The following is a 23535-nucleotide window of genomic DNA, read 5'->3' on the forward strand; positions in this document are numbered from 1 at the left end:
ATTACAACAGAAAATAATCTGATTCTCTTTTATTTCATGCTGTTTTCATCATCCAATCGGTATCCATTTGGTCTGCTGATTGTTCTTTATATGGTTTTAGTATCTGGTATTTAAGACATGCAGAAATGATGAAATGTTTAAAAAATGCAGAAAGCACTAGGAATGAGGGAATGGCAGTAATACTCTTCTGAGCATGAGGAATCCAGGGGATGCTTGAGTGGACAGTGAGGGCTTTCCAAATTGACTAACTCTGAATAACAGTTGGACTTCTAACCACAGGAGTTATTCCAAATAATTTAAAATTACAGTAAAAAATGAGATGTTAGGAATTAAATCCCCATTTGCCTGTCTGTTACTGTAATGTGCCAGGTGTAGATAAGCAGGAGGGATGGAGGGAGGTGCTACGGCACATCAGTCTGCACTGGTGGCTTGCTGCCTTCATCTCCCTGCTGGGATGGGAGCCCGTGCTGTGATGTGATTCTGGGCTTCGCTCCCACCTTGGGCTCCGTGCTGGGATGGCAGAGTGAGTAGTGGGGGTGTTTGTTGGCTGGCAAAGAGCTGGACTTGGACAAAAATCTATGAGGTCCCTCAGATCTGCAGGGCATCTTCTCTTCCCAGTCTTTGCTGCTCTCCCACAGCCCTGCAGTGCTGGGATTTGTGCCCTGCAGTGCTGGGGCTGCACAGGCATCTCATGTCCCTGTTGTTCACATCCCAAGTGATGCTTCCTTGTCTGCTGCCCTCCTTTCAAGCAGTGTCCTTTTTTTTTTTTTCCTCTGTGTCTAGACAGCAGTAAGTTTTCTCTTATGGCATAAAAACGTGAATTACTTTAGAAATACACAGTTGTTAAACTTGCAGGGTGAAACTTAATGAGCCAACAAATGTGTGGCATTTGGCTGCTTATGATCATAGCTTGAAAGTGCAGCACAGCACAAAGGGAAGAACTCTCAGGTTTGCTTTCCCCATTGAAAGCTCAGGATGGGATATTTGCTTGGAGATTAAAAGTATTCTTCCTTTTGCTCTCCTTTACCTTGTCCTGTAAAAGATCCAGGTATGATAAATGCTATCCTGATTGTGATGTTGTGCAGGGAATTTAATGTGACGTGGTGTTTTGCATCTCTGGTGCCTGGTGGGATCTCTGGCTCTCAATAAATGCTTTCTGTGGCAGCACACCTGACCTCACAGCACAGCATGCCTCTGATTTTATTGCTTTTACTCTGTCATGGCAGGAGCATCACAGTTCAACTTCACACATGTGTTTCAGTTTCAAGGCACTGAGGAGGTGCCCAGAGCTGATAGCAGGGCAAAGGCCACCTCCAGGTTTGGCTCTGCCCATTTGGTTCTAATAGTCAAAGAAATTATATGCCGTGCTTTTGGCAGGTGCAAGTGCTCCAGATGGTGCTGGGAAAAGTGCAAGTGAAAGATTTGATTTCAGCCCTTCCTCACTTTAATAAAATCCTGTTCATCTCTCCAGTAGAGGCTTTTTTTTAAGGGCTTTTAAAAATGCATCCCCTCTCTTTTTTTTTCCTACCCCTACCTCTGAGCCTGTGACTTTCAGCTCAACCCTGTCTCACTGGGAGTTGTTCTGCTGGTTGTTGCAGTCTGCCATCCCAAGTGGGTACCTTCCAGCATGTTTTTCTGGTGCTATTCTTTAAAAGGTGGATATAATCCATTAATCAGTGTCTGACTTTCTGTGTTGGGGCCTGTTGGGGCAAGGTAGTGAATAGTGCTTGGAGTCTTGACACCTGAATGTGTGCTGGTGAAGTTCAGACTTTTAGTGTGTGCTGAAACAAATATTCCTGCGTGTTCTGGGTTCCTACCTGCCTTTGTGTGAGGGACAGCTCCAAACAGCTGGTGCTGCTGTTGGACTGTGTCTGCTCCCCCCATAGGCATCATCCTTCTGCAAAGCTCTGGTGGAAGAGCAAGAGGCTGGAAGGAGTCACCTTCTGGGGCTGGTCCAACCCGTGGGCCACTACCTGGACCTGATTTTGGCTTGGGGGGATGAGGGAGAGGAGAGCTGTCATCTCCCCCCTCAGTTCCATCTGGAATGGCATGTGTGCTCCCAGGCGTGTGCTGTGCTGATGCTCACACAGTGCCCGAGTCACCACCCTGTATTAGCTTATTCCAGCACATTTCCTTGCTACAAAATTAGATCCATTTTGCAAATTGCTGCTGCACTAGGAATTGAATCGAAGGGGTATTTTTGTTAGTTTTCTTTCTCTTCTCCCCCCCATCTTTTTTTTTCCACTGGAGTAAATCAGGAATAAGTCAACAGAATCAAGCCCTTAGTGCTTTCAGCAACATGCTCATTTAAATTGGATGCAAGAGGGTGTCTGTGTTTACATTTGGCCTGCCAAGAATCTCTGTTTCAGAAACTGGCTTACATAATATGTCAAAATTGGTTTACTCATTAGCATTGCAAACTGCGTGAAACAAGCTGCAGATTGATAAACTCGCAGCAATATTTGCATCCGGATCTGAGTGGCACAGGGGGAGGGGAAGTTCATTAGGAAATGTTCCATTTCCACAAGAAAAACAAATGGTTTCCAGTTATAGATCTCAGACTTTGTTAATTTTCTGTCTTCCCAAATTTAAATAAAGATTGAGAGGGAAATGTGAAAATCTTTGCTGGCAAACAGGCAGCCTATGTTAATATTCCCTGTACAGGTGTGTTGCTTACAGCAGCAGCCCCAGGTAGGCTGATTATCCTCTCCCAGCTGGGGCTCCAGCCCCTCTGTCAGACTCCAGCCTTCTTTGACACCACTGCTGCCTTGATGGATGCTTTCTCTACAGCACAGGTGGGATGGACACTTTAATATTATTAATTAACTTTTCCAAATGTGGAGTGGCCTCCTAAGCAGTAGCATGGTCCAAAGGGCCTTTGGTGGTGCTGCCTGTTCCTGGTTTTACCTGGGCAGGGCAAGGGTGCAATCCAGCCTTGGGCAGAGCTGGGGACCTGGATGTGGAAAAGCTCCAGCTCAGGTGCTCCATGACTAGAGTGATGAAACTCCATCTGCACAGTGCAGGGTGTGATTTCAGAGGTGTCTGTAACTCTGCACACACACACAGGAGCAGGCATGAACAGGGGTTCTGGGGTAACGTGAACCAGCATGTCAAGGATAAAGCAATGGAGCAGTGAGAGGCTCCAGGGGCAGTTTGTGCCTTTGGGCTTCTGCTGTGTGGGTGTTTGATACTCCGTGGTGGCTTGAGGCATGGTGAGAAGAGACAGCAAAGAGTGGTGGGGAGCCAGATATTAGGAAAAGTTTCTTCACTGAAAGGGTAGCCAAACATTGGAATAGGCTGCCCAGAGAGGTGGTGGAACCTCTGTCCCTGGAAGTGTTCAATGTGTGTGTGCTGCTTGGGGATGTGGTTTAGTGGTGACTTGGCAGTGCTCTGTGATCTCAGGGGTTTTCTCCAACTTCTGTAATTCTGAGCTGTCCTCATGCAGATGCCTCCCCTGAGTCCTGCTGTATCTGGGGACAAGTCTGTCCCCAGGCTGCTGTCTGTCCTGTTGCTGATGTCTCTGCAGCCCTTTCAGCAGCACTGGCCATGAGCCTTGCACAAAGTTGATGCAAATCTGTTAGATGTATGCTGCTTTTCAGTAGTACATAAAGTAGTTTGGGACTCAAATCCCAGGAAGTTTTTTAGTTTGCTTTGAAATTCCCAACTCAAAAATCAGAAGTAAAAAGCTCTGAAGTGAAAAAGTAAAAGAAGTAAAAACTATAGCACAGAGACATTGGCATAGCAGTGCTGGTGTTGGCAGCAGCTCTTCCTGTGCTTGGTGATGCTGAGTGTCCCATCCAGCATTTCAGATGAATTTTTGAGAAGGAATCTGATAAAGCTGGAGAAAGGACCAGGCTGCAGTGCTGCAGGGTCTGCTGCAGCCTGACAAGTGTTTTGCCTTGTCAGCAAACACCAGCACATTCACTTTCAGCAGTGTTAGAACCATCCACAGCATTCATGGTGTGTTACCAGTTAGGGAAAAAAAGCAGCCCTTGGTTTCTGTACCCTGTGGAGTCTGTGTTACAGTGCTGTTTGGAGGAGGTGTGTGCCAGGACAGGTCCTCCTCTGCTGCAACCCATTGTGCCAAAGCTGCATCCCTACATCCCACACAGGTGCCCAGGTGCACTCATATTTTAGAAGGTTGAGATATGGGAGCTCTCAGCTCAGAAAAATTCTTTTAATATGTGTTTTTCAAAGTTTTCAGAAGACTTTAGTGAATTTAAGTAAGCAGTTGTTAGCTGTGGGAAGGGAAAATAAATTTTCTCACTGGAAAAGGAAATGAGAGGTGTTTGCATTTCACTTACTCTCACACCTTGCAGCAAGAGGCTGCTCACCATGAGATACAGCACATTTGAGTGCCAGCTGGAGAACTGAATGCAGTGAAGAAGGCCAGGAGCAGTGAGCTGCAGCAGCTGGGGAGCTGAGGTAAGCTGAGTATCCTCCTGCCATCCTCCACCCATGTGTACCCACAGCCTGGAGAAGAGCTCCCAGGGCTGGGGGAGAGCCAGCATCACTCTTTGTGCTGACGCAGTGGGTGGTAAGTTTTGTGTGGTCCTTGGTCACCTTTGACCACGTGGAGGTGAACGTGACTGCAGAGTGCAGCTCCTGCCTGCATTTGAGGCATCAAAGGGCTGCTCACAGTGCAGGGGGAGGCAAATGCTGCCCAGCTCTGCAGAACCAGAGTCACTGTGGTGTTTAATCTTCATGACTGGGGCTCAGGCAGTGTGCAGGTAGCTGGTGAATGTTTTTGTGTATGGTAAAATGCACCACACAGCAGAGCAGTGCTTCAACCTGAAGAGCTCTCTGAGCATCACAGCATCTCCTCATTACAGCATCCACCAGCATCAGGCTGTGTCTGCTGGAAATGCAGGGCCACATTGACAGCAGTGACATCTGTCAGCCTGGCTGTGCAGCTCCTGCTTGTGGGAAAGGAGCCTGGAGTACTAGGCTCATAAAGGGTTGTCAGAGCCTCCTCTGCACCTGGATTGTGCTAGAAGTGCCAGCCCCCCACAGATAAACTCTATTATCAGATGAATGCTGCCTCCTTGCTTTTTTGTCTTCAGGATTTTCCCTGTGAATTCCGGCATTTACTGTAAATCACAAGCCGCAGGGGAAAAGCAATTGTGCTCCAATTTTGCAGTGCAGGGAACTGCTGTCACCCCACAGGTGTATCTGTGTACCAGCAGGTAACTTCTGTCTCCTAATAAAAGGGAAATCTGCCTTATGTCACATGTATTTGTAAATGTTTGATGCTGTGGGTAGAAAAGAGGGTAAAACAGTGATCAGCTCAGTACTGATCAATAAACAGCACAACATGGTTTAGTCTTGGTTACACTGAGTGGTGTTGGGGCACGGGTAAGTGCAGAGCTGACACCTTTCCAAAAGGGATCCGTGGATCCTCTCCTGCTCTTGATGTGCTGATGTCCTGAACACAGAGCAGGGAGATGTGGGACTGGCCTGAAGCCCTCTTGTGAGGAAGTTGCTGTGACAGAGTGTGGGGTTTGTGTCTGTGTAGCTGCTGGGGGGAGCAAATGTGGCACCTTCCCAAAGAAGTGAGAGCCTCACTTCTTGTTTGGCTGCCACTGGCTCACAAACAGGTGCCTGAGCTCATGCCCTGTTACATCCTCCTCCTTCCAACACACATGTGGCATGGCAAAGGTTTTGTTTGGGTGGATTAATAGCACAAAAGTTTTCCCTCTTGGTGCAAGGCAACCTATGGGTTTCCCACTGTTTTTTTCTGATACACAAAAAGGGACAAAAGCACAAATTCCAGGAGGATGCTTTGGAGGTCTGGTCCTGTGCAAGCACTGGGTGAGCTCAGCACACATGAAGGTATGGGAGGCTTGAGAAGTCTTTTCCCCTTTCTGCATGGGCTCCTTGCTGCAAAGCAGCTGTCTGAGGTGCAGTGAAAGGCATCTCAAAATGTAACAGAGTCCAAACACCCCCCCAAACCCCAAAATGAAGAAGCACTAATCCAATGACAGTTTGGAGGATCTCCAAGCTTTTTTCAACTTTAACCCAAAATTTTGGGCTGATTCTTTTCTCTGGAGCACACATGAGGGCCAAAGTGATGCTGCACTAGCAGTGGGGGGGAAGGGGCTGCATCTCCCTGCCCACCACGGTGGTACCTGCACCAGCACAGAGCAATCAGCCCCTCACTGAAGAGAAACAGTTTCTTCACTCAGGCTGTGTGTAGTCAGTGTCTAATAATATGAGCATTTTGCCATCCCTCTGCAAACAAGTCTGAGGCTGCTGCCTGATTGGTATATCATCTCACTTTCTCTCAGCATTGATTTTCTTGCTCTCCTTATTTGCTTCATAAAAAGCGAGGCAAGGAGCTGATGCTCACTTGCTCCCTCTCCCTCCCTCCCTCTCTCTCTCTCTCTCCTGTGAGAAGCTTTTGGGAGCCTTTATTTTTAGTATGAGACAAACCTTGCTTTATTTCAGGAGTCGCAAGTTGGATTATAAATCCTTTTGTAAATGTGTATGGTGATATTTGCTCCGGTAAGTTATATGCATCTCTATTTATTTGTGTAACTGTACTGGCTGGGGGAGAAGTGGGGTATTTCAGGAATTGTGAAGCCCACAAAATTGTGTTTAGGCTTGGCTTCTTTGTAGTCTCATGCCGAGCCAAACTGTTCTGTGATTTTTAGATACGTTGAAATATTTTCAGTTTGTATTTGGCTTTGCAGAGAGGGATGCCTGCTTTGAAAACTTGTTTTGCACTTCATTTTACTGCAGAAACATGAAGAATGATGATTAAAGGGAAAAGGAATTCTTATTTATTGTGTTCCTTCTGGCATTTTAAATCAAAGGTGCCTCCAAAATAATGCTGCAATATTTGGTAGAAAAAAATCAGTAAGAGCTATTTAATATTGATCAAGCTGAAGTATGAAATCTGACTGCCTATTACCTTAGATCAATCTAAAGTATGACAGCTTGGCAGCAACATGCTCCTCATCAAAATATGTTAATGAAATAAAGAAAATCTTTAATTAAGAAAATAGCTTGCTTTTCAGGGTGTAACATCATTATACAGGTCAATAGACTGTTGCTCTGACTTTCTGCTCCCTGCCTTGGCTTTTACAGCTCAGCAGCCTCATTCCTCAGCCCTCTTGGTTAACTTGGAGACCTCCTTGTTACCTGTGAATAACAGCGAGGTGCAGTTATTTCTGTCTTCCCATCACAGCTCCTGGTGAGCTTTCCAGGCAGCACAAGTCAGGGACTGTAACAGGCTGAGGAAAACAAGATGTGTAGCTTTAATACTTTCAGATTACCTAATACTTGAGTTTGCAGCATTGTACTGATTAATTTATTGACACTTTAATTCTCTCATACTTGAACCGTATCCATGGGAATCAATAGCTTTGGTGCTCCAGAAGTCTTTAAGAACTCCAGCTGTAGCACAAGTTGGAGCTGCTATGAGAGCATGATTCAGTATGTATCTGCTCAGAAAATCAACAGATTAAACCTAGAATAGTCTGCTACTCTCATGATACCAGGGTATGCTAATAGATATATGAAGTGTACTTTAATCAGATGTTAGAAGGCTGTAACTGAGTTTATTAAACCCACAGGAGGAGGTAAGGATGTTGTGCAAGCCCAAGCTAAACTCTTCTAAAATCAAAGAGAAATTTCAGATTAGCAATAACTGCTTAGTCATTTTAAGCTGCTTTTGGACAGCTTTAATTATCCATCCCCTCCTCCTTTTTTTTTTTTTTTAATGTAATAGTTCATGTGCTTTCTCACCTGCTTGAAGAGCAGCTGATGGGAATATGTGGTGCTGTGTCCCCCAGCAGTGCCTCGTGGGCTCTGCTGGGTCTGTGCCCTGGCTGAGCTGATGCTGGTGCCCAGCATCCCATAGGCAACCAGGGCATTCCACAGGCGAGCCAGGGCATTCCATAGGCTTTGTTCCTGAAAATGTAGTTAATAGGCACTCAGTTCAGAGGCTTTCTGGTGTTTTTGTGATTGCTGTTTCATAAGGACCATATGTATTTTGAGCAGCTGCATAGCTTGAATGTGTGTGCTTGGCACAGAAAACACAGTACATGAAATGTGCCACCACATTAGAGAACAAGGTACATAACAATAATTGTCTTTTTCACAGTCCTTTAGCTCCTCAGGTGTGGAGGGTATGGGTGTCTGAGCAATGCACATCTCACACACTTTCTAAGCATAATCCTTCTTGCCTGAGGACAGCGTTGGGCATTTCTGACTTTGCTCAGCCCTGGTATCTGGCTCAGTGCAGTCCTTGAGGTGGGCAGGGTGATGGTCAGAGAACGTGTTTGGGTGACCCAGGAGGGGAGGGGGCTGAAAAGCACAGCTCCTGCTCCTACCCTGCAAAACTAAAGGCCTGGTTTCTCTGTGCCACATAACTCATCATAGCAGGGGTGCCAGACTGTCCTGAAGCCAGGTTGTGGTTTATTAAGGAAGGCAGTTGATCTCATCCTAATAGCTTTGAAGCAGGAAAAGTGGCTTGAAATGGCTGGTTTGACTGCAGGCAAGGGCAAGACTCATCCCTGTCCCTGAGGACAGGTTGCCAGCAAGCAAGGGACTTAAGGCACAAAGTGAAAATGTGGTTAAGTATTTTGCTGCAAGACTTTCTCTTTTGGCTGAGCAGAAATGATCCCATCAGCCCTACATCTCTACAGGGTATGGCTGACACAAACTCAGGGGGACAGGAGAGCTTGCCCTGCTCATCATGTGTAACATACAGAAATCTTCAGTGTCCATGGGGTTTTGTCTCTGTCCTTTTGCCCATCCTCGTGCTGCAGTGTGGTGATCCTTCATCTCCAGCTACTTGTTGGTAGCAGGTCTGGGGGCAGCTGCTCTCCAGCCCAGTACCACCAACCACCCCAGAGCTCTCAGACCTTGGAGCAGCCTCCATCACCTCCCCAGGAGTGTGATACCCATTGTACAAGATGGCTTCAGGCTGATGTGCAGAATAGGCTTGGTGCAACTGCAGGGAAAGGTTCACAGCATGCCTTTGCAAGCTGTGGGACTGAAAATTTGAGATTTGTGGCAGTGGGATGGAGACATCACTGTCCCCTGCTAGGAGGTGCACCAGTGTTTGAAACATTATTTTAGGGGTGTTTGGATCCCAGGAGCTTAATTTCCTTTAAGACCTGTCTTTCTGGCTGCTCCTCTAGCAGCTCAAACAATTCCTAGAGAAATTCCATAAACCCTTAAAAAAACTGATTTCTTAAATATCTGACCCCTTCTGAATGTGTGATACTCTTTTTTTAACCAAGTCCTTGGATGTAATGAGTACTTTCCTCCCCTTCCCTCTGTTGATCTTGTTCAGATCAATAGAAACTCTACAGGGGGAAAGGTATTAGTATTGATATTGGGTGGAAGCTGCCTGTCAGTGCTGGTGATTGCAGGTGATACTTTATTCTTCATGTTACTCTTGATTAAGAATTCCTGTAGAATTATATGACCATTTTTTCCAGGGAATTTTTCTGTCAACATAGGATGGTTGATGACAAGCTAACCTGGAGTTTGGTTTTTCCTGATTTTGCTTGTGAGCTCTTTCCCTCAGCAAGCTGAGCACAAGCAGTTTCAAACATTATGAATTTGACTCATGTGCATGGTGGGCTGGAGACTCAGCCCAGCTGTCTGAGCAGGGCTGAGGTCCCTGGGTCCCTCCTGAGCTTGAGACACCACTGTGGGATGCAGGCATTTGGGAGCTGTGCCATGGATTGGGAACAGGGAAGGGCCACGTTTCTGTTCAGTGCATCCTGCTCCCTCACCCAGAGCCAGAGCAGGCAGCCTGCTGTGCGATGGAGAGATGGAGCTGCTGCCTGCAGCGCTGCAGCTGTGTCTGCACAGGAGGCAGGGCTGCTGGGGAGCCCAGGGGACACGGAGCTCCTCGCTGTGCCTGTGGTGGCACAGTGCCAGCCCTGAAGGAGCTGGAAGGGTCCATGGGTGTGTCTGGGCTGCAGGCGGGGTTGGAGCTGGGGACACACCCCCTGTAGCAGCCTTTATTTCCTTCAGTGTCCAGTGCAGATGGAGGGTCTGGCTCTGCCTGTCCTTCGTTTGCAGATGTTGACCTAAAGCTTGCAAAGAGCCCTTGCACCTGCAGTGAAACTCTTTGGTAACTGAGCTTTAGGGCCAGAGACGTGACAGTACTGTGAAACTCTTCAGCAGTCCTCCCCTGTCGTGTGCCATCTCTTATTTTGGAGGAAAAAAAAAAAAGACAAGGAAAGAAAAGAAAATGAGAAAGATGTGCTAAGCTCTTCTGTAGAGACAGAGACAGGTGACCAGCATGGGGTATCTGCAGTGCTGTGCCTTCCCTCTCCTCTCTTTTCCAAACTGCTGTGTGTGTGTCAGGGCTGTCTGTCCATCTGTCCATGCTCAGGCTGGCTGGGTGGGAGAGCCCTGTGCCACCTGAAGGACTGTGCAGTGCCTCATCTGTCACCAAAACTCTCCCCGTCGCCGTGGCAAAGCAAATATGCTGCAGCAGGCTGTAAAGCTGTAAACATATGGGCACTAACAACAGATTAAGTGAGTGATTTAGTCTAAGGGGCTTGGTAGATTACCATAAAATGTATCTTAATTAGAAAAGCAATCAAAGTTGCACCGAGTCAATGAGGATGAAACGTCTCTGTTGGCAGCAGTGAGCATTCTGTCCCCCATTCCAGGGGATGTGGATGGCCATTGATACATCTCATGACCTCTTCGGGGGGTTTTCCTGGGGTTTGCCCAGTGCAGGCTGCCTTCATGCTGAATTATTTGTTCTTTGATGGATGAGACCATCCTGTGAGCTGCTCAGAATGAGTCTGATGGTGGACTCAGGTTCCTTTAAAAGCATTAACAAAGCAGAAGCTGCTGAAGGCAAAGGAAGAAAGCATTTGCACATTTTCCTTAAAACTCTGTACCACTACTCAAAGATACATCTAAGTGTTTGCCATGTATAGTACAGCTAGTCCCAGATAAAGGATTGGGGCTTCTAAGTGCTACCATAACACAAATAATTAATAAGTCTATTTCCCTCACTGTGTCCTTATCTTTTCAGGGAGCATGGCCATAATTAGCTTTCACCTGATTCTAAGTTTATAGCATGTTCAATTGCTTTTTCCATTCTGCTTGCGTTTTCTCTGCTTCCTTATTTTAGTGGTCCTGGCTTTATTCCACATGCCAGAGTCTATAGATTTAAAAAAAGCTGGATATTCATCTCCATCAGTGCAGATGTAAAAATTGCAACAGCCAAAAACATATTGATGCATTATTGGTTTTGTACAAGTGTCTGTTTCTTTTCTGGGGTCTGGGAGGATTTGAAGTACATTGACAAGTGGCACAGAAAATTTGCAGCAGCTGCTGGCAGCTGAGAGAAAGGGAAGGATGACTGGTTGTCTCAGAATTAAATATTTTGAACCATGACAGAAATGGAGAACATTCAGGCAAGAACCTGATTTTTGAAAAGTTTTTTCTCTTTGTGTTTGGAAGCAGGTATGGGTACAGATTTTATGGAAAGTGAATTAAGAGGTGTGAATAAAAGGAAGACAGGCAAGAGGCGTGAAGCAACACAGGAACAGGAGAATGCAGGGGAACAGGACAACTTAACCTGTCCAGATGAAGTGTTTCAGAGCTAGTGAGATAAGGACAATGTTGTTAGCATTTCCTAAATATGTTGTGTTAAGGTATTGCTTTTTATTATTTAAATGTGGGAAGGAGAGCAATACCATCTCTAGGGACAGAGTATGAGAGGAGTGGCAGAAAAGAGGAGAGGGAGGTTTTAATTTTAAAAATGTTTCTTGCTCAAAATGTTCCCTGTGAATTCCCAGAGCTCAGCAAAGCAAACGTTCATTTATAGCCCATCATCTTAATTATTAAAAAATAAATTATTTTTACCATGTGGGCTGATATTTAGCCAGAAGCAAATTCTTATTACAGCCTTTTGCACAGAGGTGGGTGTTGAGGTCAAAGCCAGCTCCAGTGGATTTTTCCATCCAAAACCGGTTTGAGATGAGGCAGTGGGCCCCATGTTTGGAGACAGAGCAAGAGCAGGCGTGTAGGACAGCAGGTGACAGGCAGCAGATGACACCAGATAGTTACACTGGAGCCCAGGGAGCTGAGAGGAAGCTACTAATGGCCTCTGATGAGTGTGGACGTGATAGTAATGAGGTTAATGCCCTTTCATTCACCCAGAAACATCTTCAGGAATGTATAATCCCTGCTAGTCAATGGGCAGTCATTAGGTCATAAATTATACAGCGTGATTGAAGGACAAGAGCCTTTTCTGTAATAATAATTTTCCGTCAGTGCTGACCCAGGGAAGGTGTGGTTGCAGCTCCCTGACTGTGCCACGCTGCAGGGACCCAGCTGTCAGAGCATTTTCTGGTCAGAGGAGTGCTCCAGCCTCTCAGTTCCACTGTGTGCATCTGTCACCAGAGCAGGAAAATTCTCCTCAGGAGCCCAGGTCCACGGAGTAGTGCTGGGAAAGGAGCTGAAGCTAATGGGAAGTACAAAGGCACAAATTAGGCGAGGAAGCAGTTCCAGGAGCCATCAGGGAATGTTGCCAAGGGACAGTGGTGCCTGGTGGGGATGCTGGGAATGGGGCTGGGCTCCCTGGCTGGGAGAGGTGCCTTGTCCCAGCCCAGGGCAGGTGTTGTGCACACTGAGTACAACACTGCCTTTGCAAGCTGGGTTTGTGGTCCCTGCCGTCCAGTGCTGCAGTGTGGTGTAGCCTTGGCTGTGGTGAGTCCCTGTGCCTGTATTGGCCAGCCAGGCTTTAAAGAAATTAAGTTCAGGAGCACTTTCCCTTCACAGAGTGCTTCCCATGTGTGCATGTCACTCAGCCATAATGTAAATCCCTGTGGTTATTAGAGGGAGTAAATCCTACTCAGTAATAACTTGGATCATGCTCTGTACGCATTTATATTACATTATGGGCCATTTTAAGCCCAGATGCTTTTGAACCCACCAAGCAAAAGAGGAAATGAGCAGCCATCCAACGTTTTTTTATTTTATAATGTTTACACTTGTTACACAATAAATCACATATAATCAGACTGTAAAGTCTGCACAAAACCTGTTGTTTTCTGGAGGGAGCAGAAACAGAGTTATATTTATGCATTAACCTGAGTGTTTGGTGGGTTGTTGCACATTGCCTGTTAGTAAAATGAAAATTGACTTGACCTATTAGAAAAGCTCTCTTGTACCTCACCGTGGCTTTCCATGGTTTTGCCTGTGGTGGTCACATGTGGTTGGTGCCAAAGCAGCTCATGAGATGAGAGGAAGGGGACACAGAGTGGGAGTGGCTGCTCTCCAGGACTCTGGGCACTTGTGATGCTCTGGGCTCTGTCACAGTGTAGATCCTGGTAGAGACTGCCACAGTTATTTGGTTTTTATTTTTGCTGGAAGTCTAGGACTAGAAAAGCTCTCAGGCCCAAAAAGGAGCACGTCTCTGCTGCAGTGACATATGTCACAGCATGAGTCATTCGGGGATTATATGTACAAATCCAAACATGTCTGTCCAACTTGTGCTCCCGCGTCCTTAAATGAAAAGGGCACGAAGGGGAAGCTGTGGAGGCTGCAGAGGAAGAGCCAGAACTTCCAGGCTGTTCTACAGCCAGAGGGGAAAAGGGCTGCAGGTATGTCTGTGATACATCCCAAACAAAGCCATGCTCACCCAGCAATTACCCCAGGTACCCCTAAGCCTCTTTGCAGCACCTGTTGGTGTCTTTTGTTCCATGGAAGACACCTCACCAATGTGTCAATGTCCATGTGCTGAAAGCAATTTATACAATAAATTTTAAAACCCCTCGGGATCTAGTAAATGCTTACCTCAAATCTTTGTCTAATGGTTAGAGGTGCTTGTGTAGATTACTTGTGCAAGTACCTCTGTAGTTCAAGGCTTTTCACTGAGTCCAAGAAGAGATGTGACTCTATTTTCTGCCTGTTAACTCTTCCATGCATGCTGCCAACCTTAGCATTAGCTTTCAACTTTGTGGCTGACCCATTAAAAACTGGATGAAACAGCTTGCATTACATTTCAAACTTAATAAATAGGAAAGGCATTACACAGATTCTGTCTGGCCATCTGGAGGAACAGTGTTCTTTACCCCAACGAATGGCTGTCTAATCCTCTCATATACAGTTGGGCTTTATTCTATTAAAATATAATGAGAAAAGACTACCATACCATTATTTGGTGAAGCTAAATGGGATTTTTAGAATAATCAATGGAAGATGAATGAAAAAGATAAAGGTTTTCTTCAAAGTAAAGGAGAGAAAATTGTCTCCTTGGGATTAAAGTATTGTATAACCAAGTTATTATAAAATGATCTTTACTCACTAAAAATACCCCAATTTCATTTCCATAAATCTTTCCATTAAGAATCAAATCAAGTTGTTGGGTTTTGGTTTTTATAATTAAAAAAAAAATGCTAAGCATTAAATGAAGTGTTGCGCTTCAAACAGAGGATTCTTTGTGGGTTCCTGCCTGCTCTGGGGTCAGGTCTTTCCATCCAGCTGGTGGCATCAAGGGCTGCTCTTTGCTCTAACATGCCAGACAGAGGTTTACTGCTGTAGATGGCCTCATGAAGACCCCACAGCCCTGTGGGGAAGTCGTGGAGCAGATTGTTCTCCTCCAGGTGCATGACAGTGGCATAGGTGGTTCTTCATGCCTGAACTTTGAGCTGCTCCCTCATCCCTGGAGTTTTCACTCCACACAGACCAGGGCTGGGCTGGCACAGGAGCCTTCTTAGCAATGCTGCTGTTTATTTATAAGGTGAGGACACTAAATCCCAGCAATCAGTGAGCTGTAGCTTTAGGATTGTTTCTCAGCAGGAGCAGAATATATTTCAGCTTTCTTCCTGTGTAGTTGTTGAAGGAAAATGACTCCAGCTAGTTGTCACCCCTCCCCAGAACTGCGTTGGTTGCAATGCTATCCACCTCCAATTCATCAACAAGTCAAGTTGATATAATTAGGAATCCCAAAGTCAATAATCTGATAATCTCCAGTGCACAAAGGCTTGTATGTAGGAGAAGTGATTCCAGGAAGTCTGTAGCTCAGATCCGTGCAGGAAAAATGCCAGATTTTAAAAAAGAAACAGGCAGAGACCCAGAGGAGAGAGTGCTTCCTAATCCTTCACTGGTGACATATTTTGGGCCATCAGTTCTGCAGTAAATGTTTCCCGTACAGTCCTTTAGTGCCTTCAAACCTTCCCTTTACAGCCTTAATAATAATGTTCAATTACTGGTTCTGCCCTATAAATAAATAATCTCAGTTTAACGAGACACTCTGCTGGGTGAGCGATGCCGGCTGCGGGGGGACGTCTCCAGAGCCCTCAGAGCAATGTGCTCCTCCTCTCTCCCCACACACTCTTGGCCACTGTGGGACGTGTAAGGCAATGGAACATTTGGCAAAGGTTTTGCAGTCTCTCTGGTACGGTGGTATGGAGAAAGGGAGGTCTCAGATCCAGAAATGATGCCAGAAAAACAGGTCTGTTTTTAAAACACTCTGAACATGTAAAATGACTAATAATAGTGCAGGCGTTTCGAATGTTTCAGGTTGCTCTTTCGAAGTGTCAGGAGTTCTCCTCGGCTCTCCACTCTTAGGGCAGGAGTAGGGGACTGGGGGGACCTCTTTGGGAAAGCATCCAGTAGGTTCATTCCCATTTTCCTTCCTTGGTGCCAAGAAAAAGCATTGGAGACCAAACCACATAGTGAACTGCGTCCCTCACAGCCTGTTTTTGGCCACCACAGCTCCAGGCAAGACTAACAATTTCTTTTTAAGATCTTGCCCTCCTGGAGGACCCACCAAGGAGCCCCCAGGCAGAGCAGGTCCTCTCCTTTGCAGCAGGATAGTTTTGGGGTTCATCCCCAGCACGGCTTCATCCTGTCAGCCAGCAAGTTGCCACAGGCTGCTGCACAGGGCAGACGTGCTCCCACAAAAAGCAAGTGGTTTATATGGAAGTTTCATCAATTTTAAATGACAGTGTTGTCTTCCTGCCGGGATGTTTCAGCTGTAACATGCGCCACATAAGCCTTTCAACTCACCTTGTCAGGAACTGTTGTGCCTTCTCCTGGTGTGCAGAGTGAGCCTGTTGCTCAGCAGGCATTGAGGGGAATTGTCACAAAGCCAAACAGGGAGAAGGGACATGAAATCATCCTATTTTTCCCTTCCATGGTGGGATGAGTGATGTCCAGGGTCACATGCTGAGGCACTACTAAATTTTTAATTCCCAGCTGGGACTTGGGCTCCCTCAGGGCATCACACACCCCATGTCCCTGGCTGCTGGGCTGGGAAACAAAGGAACCAGCCTTGAGCCTGGATAAATGACAGCACCTGAATGCTGAATTACCAGATTCACTGCCATTGCATTGAAACCTGGCATTGGAAGAAGGGAGGTGGTCCCATAAATCATATGATGAACCTTTCCCTGCCCTGTGCTGGTTTGAGAAGCAGTGTTGTGCCCTGATGGGTATTATATTGCTATTTTTTTCTCAAAGTGCTAAGGGACCAACTGGTCTTTAAAACTTGCTTGTCTGATTTGACAGGGAAGGCTGGTTTATTGTTGCACAGTACCATAATAAACATAATTTCTGTTGGTTAATTTATATTGTGGGATTATACTTCTTTTCAAAAACATACCTGTAGTCCAGGCTAAAGCTGGAGGTCAAAGAGGGAACATCATCATAACAGGATCTGGGAATGGTGTTAGCCACTTTACAGAAACTCATTGCCTTGGCAGTGTTGTGTCTGAGACCATGAGGAAGAAGGATGATCTTCCAGCCAGGCTGGACTGGACACGTGAGATGTGCATTGCTCCAGTCTGTGCTGAGAAGCACAAATAATATTCCTTCCTCTCCCTCTCTTTGGTCTGTGGCTCACTGGGAGGGTTGGTAACTGCTTCCATAGCACACACAGAATTTGGGGATGCTTGGTGTGTTATCCCACATGGAATGTGGAGCACTCATCCAGGCTGGGGGCAGGCATTTTCCATTTCCCTGCAAGGGTCCAGGCACACGTGAAGGCACCAGCCTCCCCACTGTATAACTGTGGCAAGGCAATAGCTGCAGCTGCAGGAGGGATGGGAACACAGGAGAAAGCAGGGTTTGCCCTGCTCCCACTCCTGTGGGCAGGAGCAGCCTGGCACAGCCAGGGCAGCAAGGATTTGTTGTCTCAGTGGCACCACATTTCCCCTTGACTGAGCCTTGGCAGGCAGCAGCCATGGGATAACCAGAGGTAACTGCATGGGCAGATTTGTGTCATGTCAAGGGGAGAAGCAGGATGTGTGCACACTTGCAGATAGGCCTGGTGCTGAGTGTGGATTTATAGGCAAAGAGTAAATAGGAACATGGGGAAACACTTTCCCTTTCTCCATAAACTTTTCAATTTCAGAGCAGGCCGATTCAATAAAATTATCTCACAGATGGAGGTTTTATTGAGTCTGGCCCATAAAGCTCCCATTATGGGGTTTACAACTGCCTTTTACACAAATCCTGCTCTAATAAAATACAGTGGTGTTTACAGTATTCCTGAAATGGCCGCAGAATTACTGTGTGCACAAAAAACCAGCTAGTAATTCTTGGCTTATTGCTCCGGGCCTCCTCTGACAACATAAAGCAGCACAACTTGGATGGGGGGGAAGAGGAAATGCAGAGGTAGGAGGAGAAGAATTATGCTGCTGCTTGGCCACAATTTCCCAGGGAAATACCACTGATTTACAGCCCTCACTCTGCATTCCCTTGATGGAAACTGTAAATATGCCCCCTAAAAGGTGCTTTGTGTCCTCAGCATGCAGCTGTGGGTATTGGCTGGGCATTACTGGCAGCTGGGTGATCCCAGCCACCACCTGATCCAGCCACAGCAGAGAGCCAGGCTTGATTTGAGCTGGCTGAGGCATTGCTGAAGTTTGGTAGAAAAGTCTGCAGCATGGTCCTTTTTCTCTCCCCACCTGCCTTGTGGGTGCTGCCTGGTGCTTGGAGCAGAGTGTGTGCTGGGTAAGGTTGGGAGCTGGTGGTTGTGCGTGGAGGGGTTTGCTGAAAAGCTTCTGGTGAAGAGCTGACTATGGGGCTAAAGTAAAGGCTGGATGCTCTCAATAGGGCAGAGGAAAAACTGGGAATTCTGAGGGAGATACTTCCTGGGGAGGAATAGTCTAAGCTGTGTTTTTTGGGCATGGGCATGGGCATGGCTCTGTGCCCTTGGTGAAAAAACAAGTTGACATCCATTATGGTGATTTCTAATGCATGATTAAAGGAGATACAGTTCAGTTGCACCTCTTTCCTCTGCTTGTCCCCTTGCTGAGAGTGTTAGCTGAGAGGTGATGTCTCTTCCTTTATGGCAGGTCTCACACTGCAGGCTTTCAAGTTCCCTTTTTATTTATCACTGTTAATCTTTGTGCCTATGTACCTGTAAAACATTTGCATTTGCAACTCTGTTAATTAGGCCAGAAAGCAGGTCAGTGTTCTCTCCTGTTCTCCTTAATATATTGTCTTCTCATTAAGATATTTGTTTTCACAAATTGACCTGAGGTGGTTAATGCTGATTTCCAGTGCTGTGCTGCATGTAAGGGCAGAAACTTCTTGTGTGTACAGAGGAAATGTCTCATTTCAGATGAAGGAACACTATTTAAGTTGTAGTGAAAACATTTATTTTGTGGCTCATATTTAACAAGTCAATTCATAGTGAAATTCAGCTTTCTTCTTTTGCAGTGAGCTCAGCAAGAAGAATTGATTCAATCAAAGTTTTTATTAACTTTTCTTGTCATTAGGTACCTAAATACCTTTGCAAATCTATCCTCCATGTATGATATGCCCTGATCACATTGGAAGTGAGTGGCAGGGTGGAAACTTGCATCATTCTCCTGTTACTCCCTGTGCTCCATCGTGTTCAGCACATTACTCTGCTCCCAGGGAGGGTCTCCCTGCCCCAGTGCTCAGATGTCACCCCTAAAATCTGTCACCCTCTGGGGAAAAGGTGCACATGCAAAGCTGAATTCCAAGGAGCCTGGTGAAACTTGGGGCTTTGTTTATGCTGCAAATTGGGAGAACTAAGATTAATGACATGTTTTACAAAGCCTTGTGAAGCAAGAAAATATCTGTTTTTTCTATTTTCAGTCTGTTATTTTGTCATTACATCTGCTTGCTGCATAATTTTTCAGTGTCCGAAAACATGGTTTCTTTCCCAGATGTGAACCCTCTTTGTTTCCTCTGGGTTGCTGATTTTAGCTAATTTAATTGTGGCTGGGATTGGGCATTTGCTTGCCATTTCCCCAATCTGCCCTTCTGTAGATCTCACAGTAGCTCTGTTAAGACTAATGGAGTACTTCAGAGCTATAGTGCTGCAATCAACAAAATCTAACCTGTCCTTTAATTTAAATTACAACTGCATAAATAAACTGTCCCCACTTCTGCTTAGAATCTTCCAAGGAAGCCTACATTAGTGATGTTTGAAGATACTTAAGCCTGCTTCCAATTTCTTTCTTTGAACCCTTGATATAAAAGCTGATGTGTCCCTGCCCTGCATACTCCCTCCTTCATTATTTTTCTTCTGGAAGATTAAGATGTGTTATAGGTTTGCATCAGAACCACCCCAGCTCTTTTTTCCTTTTCAGTTTGCCTGACTCCAGCCAAAATCTGGAATTCCTTTCTGCTTTGCAGTCAGTTTATTTCACCTCTGTGTCCACTTTATATTATGGTAGTAATTTAGGAAAAGTAATTAAAACAAACACTGTGGGGTTTTTCTAAGTCATAAATTAACTGGGAGAGGGGCAGCTCAGGTCTGTGTTTTGCCACATAATGTGATGGTGGCTGTGTGAACTGTCTGGGTCTGCTGTTGCTACTTCTGGTTGCACCTTTAAAATACTTCTGCCAGTGTTTTGTTTGGGTTAAGAATTACTCATTATGTTCAGTCAATATCCATCCTTCTCTTCTTGTTCAATCTCACCTGTCAGTGGGGTGATTTAAATAACTGCTTGGGTTGTGAATCCCAAATAGGGTTCAAGACAGAAGGGAAGAGCTGAGATGGCTGGCACGGACAAATGGTGATGGGTCTGTCTGTGTGGCAACAGAGCTTCATGTGTCATGGCTCTTTGCTTTTGGGAAGGGTGCAGGAATAATGTATGGCAATGTTTAAATGCAAGGAGTGATGGATAACCTGATCCGAGGGGGCTGGTGCTGCAGCTAGAGCTACTGCATGGATCTGCTTGTGGCGGTCGCTGAAACGAAATAAAATAAAAATGTTGTTTGTTTTTGACAGCTTTTTGCAATCTTTGCATTTGCAACATGCGGCGGGTACTCTGGAGAGCTGCGCCTCAGTGTGGACTGTGCAAACAAGTCCGAGAGTGACCTCAGCATTGACATAGCCTTTGCCTACCCCTTCAGGTAACCCCGGCCGGCGCGCGCGGTTCGGCTCTCGGGGCTGGGGCTGCACGCAGGGCTCCTTCACCGACAGCAGATCTCAGTCAAGCACCACGCTGGGGCTCCAGAATTTTCCTCTGGTGTACAGGAGGCATGAGTTGTGGTGTGGATGGGGCCATGGAACTGCTGGGAATGGGAGCTCAGCGGAGGAGGATTCATGGTTCTTAAATGCCAGAGCCCTGTGGAGGCCAGGAAAGCTGGGGGAGTGGAAAATGGGAGGCAAGGGAAAATGAAACAACACATCATCCCAAGATGAAAAACTGTAGTGTAGCCATTAACTTAAGCTGGAAATTAGAGAGGTTTCCCACCCATTGCAGTAGCAAGGATCTGAAATAGCTACTCCAAGGGACAGGAAAGCAAAAAAGCCAAAATGAGTTTGAACCATAATTTTGAAATGCTTTTTGAACATTTTATTAATTGCCTGTTTGCATCTCTTGGTGTCTGAATGCTTTAAACCTAGTGATTTAGGAAAACAGTTTTTATAGGTTTTTTAATGTATTTTGAGTACATCTGAAAACTATTGTCTACTTATACACTATATATATATATATATATATAAATAAATATATATATATATATATAATATTCATGCCATTTGAGATCCTGCTTCAAAAGTCTTTTTTTAAGATATGTCAAGTCCACTGCAGAAACCACTCACTTTTGTATAAGTGATTTCTTCAAGGAATTGAGATGATTAAGAAAAGAATGCATAATTCAATCTCAAGTCTAGTACATTATGACTCTAAAATAATTTTTCTTCCTTGGGAAATCACATGCTGTTTTGCTTATGATTGCTATGCACAGACCAGACTTGAAAGGATCTATTTCTTTAACGTGTTCTGAGATACAGCAAATTCTAAACAGTGGGAACTGAATTTGATTCCTTGAAATGTTGTTAATGCTTGACATATATTTATTACTCTAAAAAGTCACATTTCCTGGTATTACAAATGTTTATTTTTTGGCTTGAATATGTCCACATTTTCTTTCATTTCTGCTTAGTATGCGTAGGAGAGATCCTGAAAATTGAGTTATGTGAGTTTGTAATTTGATTCACTTCCAAATAGGTCATTTCTCCAACACTCATTACAAATACACCCTGTAGTGAAGTGCTTTTAGTTTGCATGATTATAAAATAGTATTTTATTTTAAAAGTTAATAAAACAGAGAGAAGTAGCCCTCAAGTGTCTCCTGGTGTTCCACCAGGCACATCAGCCATTGTTTCTGGAAGGAAGTAGCTGGATCTGCAATTTCCCACAGTTTTACTTATTAGAAAACTGGAAGTAATTGATGAGTAATGTAACATTCCAGCATGAGATGATGCAGAATAGGGTTTATTTGCAGGAGGGATCCAGCTGAGGCTGTAGCTGGCCCTTGAACTCAGCATGCACAGATGGGATGTGTGGCACATGCAGTGGGGTGCTTGGCTGCGTGGTAAAAATCCACCTGAAATGTGCAGGTCAGAGGGGAGATGACACAACTGCTGTTTCAGGAGAAGCATTAATATAGTCAGATTTTGTGCAATTTGTGATTTTGTTTGCAGACCTGAGGCATATGCAAAAAGTGTCCAGAGATGTGTAGATTACATGAGGCAGCAGATGTGTGCCTGGAAAATCTGCTACTTGGATCTTGGTGTCATCTCCGTGTTTTATTTGAATATTCCTGTGACTTTCTCATGTGTTTGCTATTTTTTTCTCCAGTGCTTCTTCCACATAATGGAGATGGGGTGCTCTAAAAACAGAAGTGAGATTAGCTGGGAAAGGTAACATCTCAGAGCAGTGAATAAGCTTGGAAAAAGCAGCTCAGAAAAGTTGAGGCTCTCTTATCAAGACTGTGCTCCTGAGGCTGAGGCTCATCTCCCTGCATGGGCTTGTAGGCATTGTTAGGTAGGATGAATTTCCCACTAGTCTTGCATTCAGGTCCATCTCTCCATGGCATTTTCCTTTCAAATGCCTTCACAGTCCTGATTATTGGCTGTCAGCTGGGGGAGGTGTAGGTGGAAGGAGAGAAGCTGCTGAGCATCTGACACCCTGCTGCTGTTGGGGCTGTCAGCAGTGACACTGAAGCAGTCAAAATACCTGAGCGCTGCTTTTTTATGATCTGCACCTTCCAGCATGACTTGAAACAAAGAAAGTCTTGCTACCAGCTGCTTTCATTTCTGTTGCTGGGAATTTGAGGCTTTATTTTCTTTTCCCAAAAGATGAACTGCTAGACCTTGGCCAATAGATGACAAATGTCAAGAGCTTTAAGCTGGTAAACAAAGTGGTATGGCTGAACAGGACAGCTTGACAAAGCAGGAAGGCTTGGGTGCTTTGGAAATGAGATTGAAGGAACCTGAAAATATTGCTATTAAAGCAAGATGAGAATGGGGAGGGAGTCTTCCAGACTGAAAGGATGGGCATTGCACTTGTGACCCCATGCTTCTGGGGCCAATCACCTGAGCTAAAGACAAGGAGGGTGCAGGAGGGCAAAACCAGTGCTGGTGGGGTGTGGGGTAATTCGTGTGGCCCCAGGCCATTCTTGAATGCTCAGAAGCAACACTGGACTCCACAGCAGGTAGCTCCAGATGCTCCCAAAACAAAGGAGCATCTTCACACCTGCTTATTGAGATTTTTCTCAGCCCCAATCTACAAATTGCAAAAGTCTCCAGCAAGAAATAAAAATGAGTCCAAGAGAAATAACTAGTGCAATTAGACAGGGAGTTTTGAAACACACCTTTAATATTAATTCTTTATATTTTTTTATTTTTTAAGTTATGGCATTATGGAAGTTATGCTTGGCTCCTGTGTTGTTTTACTGATGTTGTAACTCTGGTAGCAGGAAATTGTGGAGCACCAAAAGGAAAATCCAAAGAAACCTTTTTCACAGGGTGGCTGCTTCTCATTTCTGCTGGAATCGCTTTCTTAGTTAGTTCTGGACCTGGATTAATTTGCCCTTTGAAAAGGGGGCAGTGAGGAAAAGCATGAAAGTGTACTAATCACTAGGCACTAGCAGAGTAACCTGGTGCAGTGGTGCTTTTGCACTGCTGGGAGAGAGGATCCCTGGGAGAAAAGCCCATTGGTGGTGCCTGTGCAGGGTGATTGTGTCAGGAGCTTGAGGAGGCTGAGCCATTCCCATCTGAGCTCGTGCTACTGGGGTACAGTAATCACTGAAGAGTCCCCACTA

At 45.4% G+C, this 23535-nt stretch overlaps 1 protein-coding gene across 2 annotated transcripts in view; it reads left to right on the top strand.

Annotated features, from left to right (window-relative positions):
• SYNPR (synaptoporin) overlaps positions 1-23535 on the top strand; it is a 100727-nt gene that overhangs the window by 53137 nt on the left and 24055 nt on the right. Inside the window, exons 1-2 of one of the 2 annotated variants that reach the window (XM_064432921.1) lie at positions 6323-6504; positions 20210-20334. In XM_064432921.1, coding sequence (XP_064288991.1) covers positions 6481-6504; positions 20210-20334 — 149 coding nt within the window. In that variant the 5' untranslated portion in view covers positions 6323-6480. Of the gene's footprint in view, positions 1-6322; positions 6505-20209; positions 20335-23535 lie in introns of those variants that run through there. The other variant, XM_064432920.1, reaches the window with a different exon arrangement.

The sequence above is a fragment of the Passer domesticus genome, chromosome 9 (assembly GCF_036417665.1).
Source record: "Passer domesticus isolate bPasDom1 chromosome 9, bPasDom1.hap1, whole genome shotgun sequence".
NCBI lineage: Eukaryota > Metazoa > Chordata > Aves > Passeriformes > Passeridae > Passer > Passer domesticus.